Source organism: Austrofundulus limnaeus, unplaced genomic scaffold, assembly GCF_001266775.1.
Source record: "Austrofundulus limnaeus strain Quisiro unplaced genomic scaffold, Austrofundulus_limnaeus-1.0 Scaffold130, whole genome shotgun sequence".
Taxonomy (NCBI): domain Eukaryota; kingdom Metazoa; phylum Chordata; class Actinopteri; order Cyprinodontiformes; family Rivulidae; genus Austrofundulus; species Austrofundulus limnaeus.
Window position 1 is genome coordinate 1345936 of NW_013952532.1, and position 7497 is coordinate 1353432.

General features: G+C 36.6%; 1 protein-coding gene across 1 annotated transcript in view; it reads left to right on the top strand.

The window, feature by feature from the left end:
- The window catches only part of pla2g6 (phospholipase A2, group VI (cytosolic, calcium-independent)), a gene marked incomplete in the record, with an annotated part of 22182 nt that overhangs the window by 13322 nt on the left and 1363 nt on the right, over positions 1–7497 (top strand). The window contains 7 exon segments of the mRNA XM_014015539.1: positions 368–504; positions 755–832; positions 1519–1673; positions 1799–1850; positions 2834–2949; positions 3093–3166; positions 3604–4296. Coding sequence (XP_013870993.1) covers positions 368–504; positions 755–832; positions 1519–1673; positions 1799–1850; positions 2834–2949; positions 3093–3166; positions 3604–3748 — 757 coding nt within the window.

Sequence of the window (7497 nt, forward strand, 5' to 3'; positions counted from 1 at the left end):
AAAATAAAAAAAAACTGAAACTGAAAAAAAGGAGATTTAAAACTGAAAAATATTTTTGAACCTGGAAAAAAAAACATTTGAAACTGAAAAACAATATATTAGAATCTGGAAAAATTTCAAACATCTTGTCTTTTCAGTTTCAACTCTTTTTTTTCAGTTTCAAATTGTTATTTTTCAGTTTCAATTTTTTTTTATTTTGAACAAAACTTATGACCCCAATTTAGCTCCATATATTAGCCCCCTCTGAAATGGTTTGAAATCCCCCTGAAGACGTCTTACCTGCTAAAAACATCTGCTGCCTCATCTACCTGCATTTTCCTCTCTTTAGTAATAAAGCTTTTTTTTTGTTTTTGGACTCTTTGCACAGGGTCATGGTGACCAGTGTATTAGCTGACAGACACCCRGGCGAGCTGCATATCTTCAGGAACTACAACCCACCAGACATTCCCAGGGAACCTGTTTACGCCACCACTGCCACCTTTCAGCCTCTCACCATCCCACAAGGTACCTGAAACCCTGCCCCAGTCTTATTGGTGCAGCGCACAGATGCTACCACTAGATGGCACCATTGTTAGCAGTTCTCCCACAGTTAATGGCTTCAACAGTGATCTCAACACAAAACCAGCGCTTCTTTTCTCAGTTCCTTTTGCCAGACAAGCAAGAATTTTTTTTCACACAGAGCGTTTTTTGTGACRACACGTTCATGAGAAAGTTGTTGTGAGCGGTTTGAGTGTCAGTCCTGTTGTTGTTGCAGGATGGGAGGATGAGGATGTGTTGATAGTAGGATACACAGAAGAGCCGCCCAGAAAGCGTAGGAAGGTGACAGATGAAGGTGTGTGGATGCAGGTGAAAGACTTAAAGTCATCACATCTCCTGCAGTAAAGACCATAAAAAGACATCCTTAATATTTTCACCTAAAAGTGGTAACAGTGAAGCTGTTCAGTGGTTTTCATAAATGAAAGTAAATTAATCAGAAATCTTTAAAAACACTGATTGCAGGTACCTGCTGCAACATACAGCTTTATTTACACCTGGTGATATGTTTCTGTTTTAGCAAAACTTACAAAATAAAATGTTTTGTTCTGTGATTTTAACAACCTGCTTCAGATCATTCAGCTAAATTGACGACAACTTGTGAAAATGTATTTTTCAAATACTTTTGTACACCAGTGTGGCCTAAAATGCAGTAAAACAGCTTCACAGCCCTCGCAAAAATAACAAGCTAGTCTTTAATAGTTGCAGAATCACAACCCCAAAGAACCCACCTGGTTAGCAGTTTGTCACATCTAGGCTGCTGTGGTAACAACAGAGGAGGTGACGAGGGGCACTTGTTTCATGTACTGACATGAGGTTATTATTATTATTATTATTGTTGTTGTTGTTGTTGTTGTTGTTGTTGTTGTTGTTGTTATTATTAATTTTATTAATTTAATTTAATTTTTTTGCTGCACTAAGCCTCCTGTCTTCACACTAAAAGTCTCAGATTTTTGTCTTATTGTGATCTTTTTTTTCTTTAAGAACAACTTATATGGAGAGCTGCTCGCTCCAGTGGYGCTGCTCCCACATATTTCCGTCCAATGGGACGCTTTCTGGATGGTGGGCTGCTGGCTAATAACCCCACACTGGACGCTATTACAGAAATCCATCAATACAACAAGGCCTTAAAAGCTAAGGTACACTATTTCATAACTTATTAGGCACTTTTTTTTTTTACAGAAACTGTTTTTATTCTTCACTTGGTAGTATTTGTAAAATTTCAACCCTAGTGAATACATGCTGTGTAATCTGTCTCTCTCAGGGTGACCAGCAGAACATTAAGAAGCTGGGTGTAGTTGTATCTCTTGGGACAGGTAGGTCTCCTACTTTTCTCCAAACTGTAAAGAGTGCACATGAAGATCAGTTAGTGAAAGTGAAATTATTAAAAAGACAAGATAAAATAAGATAAGATAAGATAAGATAAGATAGAGCTTTATTGTCATTATACAGAGCACTATGAAATTACAGCTCAGAACACCCATTCACAAGAAGACAGAACATTATAAATCTGTCCATAGGCAGTTTAGGATTTCTAACAACTATGTTTTGATTACAAAAACATAACTRTTGCCTCTGTAACAGTTTGATTGTCCTTTCAACAGTTGGCACTAGTCCAGGGGTGTTAAACTCATTTTCACCGAGGGCCACATGAGCGTTATGGTGGCCCTCGAAGAGCCAGTTGTAATGAACTTTGACTAAACAGTGTTTTAACACGTCGTCTTTTAAACACCGATAAGAACTAAGTGTACGACTGACTAAATCTGAAACAAATACAGAAATATTATTAAAAGAAAAACTAATAAAGTTTTACTCACTGAGTTTCTAGTGAGCAGCTATGGCAGATTTAGTTTATGGTTGATGCTGACTTTACAGCTGCTTNAACACAGTGCAGCCACACAACATCAATGTCAATTTCATGAACTTGTGGCGACACATCCTGTTTTGGTAACCAGTTATTTCAAAATAAAAGTCTGATTTAATTCAGTTCCTATACAAAACAATCTTTTGCGTGGGAACGCAAAAACAATTTTGCGAGGTAATGCAAAAGTATTACGAGGTAATGCAATACTATTGCGTGGGAACGCAAAAGTAAAAAAAATCTCCCCATGTCCCCTCGCGGCCTCTGTAAGAAACAATTTTCATGTTAAGTTAAAAAAAATTTTTTTTGGTCTGTACTGTAAATATATTATTCCCCCCACATATAAGTCATAACTATTGTGTCATCTTAAGATTTCTCCACTTCTTATGACAGATTTCACAGTTTTTTTGTTTTCTTCATAATATTGTGTGTTTTCAGGTAAACCTCCCCAGGAGGTGGTGAGCTCTGTGGATGTTTTCCGGCCCTCCAACCCTCTGGAGCTTGCTAAAACCTTTGTTGGAGCGAAGGAGCTGGGCAAAATGCTGGTGGACTGTGTGAGTGCACGACTTTGTGTCTGAAGCCAGGATTTGTTTGATTCTGTCAGCGATCTTAKTCCTCCTGTCAGAGTTGTTATTCTCACTTTTTGTGTCCTTTTAAGACCATTCAAACAAGTGTTTTTGTCTTTCTGAATGGACAGTGTACAGACTCTGATGGCTGTGTAGTGGACCGGGCCAGAGCCTGGTGTGAAATGGTCGACACCATCTACCACAGGTCAGATGTTCTTCTTTTCTCTTACCTTTCTTTATGGCTTTAGTTGGCAAAACAGTTGAGAAATATCTGCTGCTAAATACATCTGTTTACCAAAAAAACTAATAAATATCTGTAACTCATTCCTAAAAGTGTTTAAACTGCTTAAGGGGGACCACTTGAAGTGTTAATTTTTAAAAGTAACATAAATTTAAAAAACGTTACTGCTTCTTTATKTAAGATCTATTTTGCAAAACCAGGGAAATTAATTATTTTCTGATGTAATAAATAAGACACCACTTGGCAGATATACACTAAAACCCAGCAGCTAAAAATGAAAATGTGTTTTCCACATTAAACAAGCTATGTAGGTCAACTTCATGGAATTTATTCCAAACAAATCCAAGCCTGTAGTCAGATTTTTAATCTTCTGTAGGACGTKATCATGTGTTTTTGTGCAGACTGAGTCCACAGCTGTCTCAGGAGGTGATGCTGGACGAGGTGAGCGATGCGGTCCTCATCAACATGCTGTGGGAAACTCAGATGTACCTGTTCGAGAAGAGGGACGTCCTCCAGTCTCTGGCTGATTACTTACTGCACAAGTGACAGGAAGAGGAAATCACAACAAAGAAATGAGCCATGTGGTTGCTTCACTATACATGTTGGTGGATTCTATAAAAAAGAAGTAAAGTGACTTTGATATTTCAGCTGAAATGTGTTTTCAGATAACATGGCAGACACTGACATCTAATCCAGGGTTTATACTGACCGACTTATTGAAACAGTAATTCTGATGTAACATTATCACTTCTGTGCTTATCAGGTTTACTTTTTATGAACTGAAACAAACAAGCACACCCACTGTGACAGCTTCAAATCTCATACGAAACCACAAAAATATCTGACCTCTGCCTATCGAAGGGACTCTGTAATACCTCCAGAGCAATAATAACTCTGTTTGTGAACCATTTTCTTACTACTTTCCACTATGACCATGATTTTATACCTTTATAAGTTATTTATACTGATCTTTGACACATTTAACTTCCTCCTCACAAGTAAATACTCATAATTTATGTGTTGAACTTCACACRTTTTCAGTCTTAAGCTCAGAGTTATGAGAAAACTTGACCATAATGTGAAAGAACAAGAAANATTTGTTGTAAATGTTTTATTAAACATAAAACAGTTTAAATATGTCATACACAGTGGCTACTGCAGCTCACAGATTATTCACTGAAGTGATTTTGAAATTGTGAAGCTGTGGTCAGGTTGCAAAACTTTGCATTTCAAAACTGTCTATATAAGCTAATTGCACAACATTTACTCACACACACAAAAATCAAAACTTATGTTCAACTTTGTATGTCAATTTAGAATTTTCTGTAGGATGTTATCATGCTTTTTACTTGTGTTTGTCCACAGCTGTCTCAGGAGGTGAGCGATGCGGTCCTCATCAACATGCTGTGGGAAACTCAGATGTACCTGTTCAAGAAGAGGGACGTCCTCAAGTCTCTGGCTGATTTCTTACTGCACAACTAACAACAAGATCTGTGTGTGGTCACTGCAGTGTACAGCTGTCTGCAGYATTTTCATTGTAGGCTCTGTATGGGTTCCTATGTGCATTATGCAGTACACTGCCCACTACTGGCCGATTATAAAGGTGACATCATGTAAAATTTGTTTCTTTAGTCATTAAATACATTTTGTTGTATACTTGGGAGTCTATAAGTCTACCTCTAGTCTWGTCTCGACCTAATTTCCCTCTGGGATCAATAAAGTACTTTTGAATCAGGACTGCATAAAAGCATCAAAATGAGTTGATCTGAGACACAAATTTTATTTAGTTTTTATTTAAATTTACAAATTAATTAAATGATGTCAACAACAGAAGCCTTGGCCATCCAGCCTTACATGTTGAAGCCGGAGTCTGACCCAGAACCAGAGGAGAATGAAGATGACTAAATTGTATTTGGTAAGTCCAGACCTGATTTGTCAGTTCAGGCGTTAGAAAACATCAAATAAAAAATAGAAAACTAATTGAGCTGAAAAATATGACCCATAAAGAACATAAAGGCATATTTGCAGCACTGTAAGAGAATAAACTCAACTTTTCTGCACTCCCAGAGACTCCAAAATGTATTTAATGGCAAACAATTAGATTTTGCATGATATGTTCCCTTTAAAACACAGATCAGCTTCTAAAGCACATCCTGAGATCTGGTTTGACCCTGGAGAACACTGCAAACAACAGGTGCAACAATCCAGACTGCACATGAAAACCCAAATACAGCAGCAGGCCAGGCAGTGTGTTGTGGCTTTGTGCCCTGCATGCATTGCACATTTTCATTCAAGACAAACTCACAGCTTTAATAAGTCTGAAATTTAAGAGACTACGRTGCTGAGTTATAAACCTCAGAATGTTTGAAGTCCTGTGCAGTATTGTYATTTTTGTAAAATAATAAAGAAATCTTCACTAAAATATTATAAGCTTGAATTAGACTAAAATGGATGAAACAATATTGTATATTAGAAAWAGATTTTAGTTGCATGAAAAGTTTGTCTTTTCATGCAACTAAGTTAAGCAGTGTCAACATACCTCAAAACATATTTACATCATAGCATACAGTCTTTCATTGGTAAAAAATCTCAAAATGTATGCTGTCCGCATGAATACATTTTCTTGAACATATTTTTATTTTTTGTACAATTTTTTCCACCTTTTTTATAGGCCCAAAGAAAAATAAAAATACTTATAATAAAAAGATGGCTAAAGAAAATAATTCATACATAAAACAGTTCATGTTCATGTCTTTAAAAAAGAAGTGAATTTCCTTTTATATTTCAGCTTAAATACAGTATGTCTTTAGATGCAGATGTTTGAAACATGGCAGCTAAACCAGGCTTTATGCTAACTCATTTATTGAACTGATAATTATGTAGCATCATGTGACTTTGTCACTTCTGTTTTTAGCAGGTTTACTCTTTTTATTTAAACCAGAGAAGAAGAGTTGGAAAAGTCCTCCCAACACTTACTGTCAGTAAAACAAGAACTGATGAAAGGAAGTGGTCTCAGCAGAAACAAACAAGCATACCCACTTTTAAGCAGTTGTTCACATAAACTCAAATAAAAACACAAAAAATAGCCATGTTTTGCCCATTTTGATCAAAGGAACTCTGTAACACACCCAGAAAAATAAAACTAACTATGTGTGCAATTTTCTCACTACTTTCAACTTGTAACTTTTCACCATGGTTTTAAACCTTTCAAAGTTATTCTTCCTGATCTTTGACACATTTCACTTCACCCCTGGCACGTAACTTTCACACTTCACGTAATCAACTTCACACTTTGCTTCAAAATGTTTCCTGTTATGAGTCCACAGACTGAAGTGAAAACTTTGCCCCAGAACAAGAAACTGAAGACCCCCTGCTGCTTGCAAGGCAAGAACAGGATGTATGAAAGCAAAACTGCATTGTTAGTTTGCATTAAAAAGCTTAAAATGTCATGTTTCACTGTTACAATATAGGTGAATTAAAAKAAAATTAAACATCATTAGTAGATAATCTATGTGTGGACACTGACCCTAAAATATGACCTGATTTGAAACAATACATGTATTTTGGTAAAAAGACAACCGTCTGTAGCTCTGATTATAATACTGTCAGATGTTGTGGAAGGTTTGGACCAAGGAATGCAGATGACGAGCTTAAATAAAAATAATAATTCAGCTTTATTTAAACAAAACAAAGACTGAACTCAGGGAGACATTAGAATGCATGAAGAGGTTCAAATAACATCACAGAAACTGGACTTGGTGAAAACATCATATTCCACGAAGGAACTGAGGACTGGTCGAGGAGCTATAAGCTGAGGCTAAACAATTATAAGGAGACAGAGAACAGGTGTGAGTGGGCGTGGAGCTGAAGTGAGGGCAAGTACAGGAAAAACTCAACCGATGCACATGAAAACTCAGACAGAAACCCAACAAATGAACATCGGTAAAGCTACTAAAACACACAGAAACTGACCCAAAGCTCCTAAATGTAAAAAACTGTTTCTCATTTCTACAATAAATACTTTATTGTTTTGACCTTTAAAGGCGAAATACCTCAATTTTTGCTCTCTTTAACTGTAAACAATAATACCTGTGACTAAAGCTGAAAAACTGTTTTATATTGTTCCACTTACAGGATTCTTCTCTTCACACAGGAGTTGTCTCAGTTCTAGTTTTGACTTCGGCGTAGAAGATCTGCTCTTGTTCTTGTTCCTGATGAGGTTCAAAACTTGAATAGAGACTATTTGTTTTTACAAAAAAAACCTGGCCGTAATGAAGTTCTTCCTCTGCTGTTTC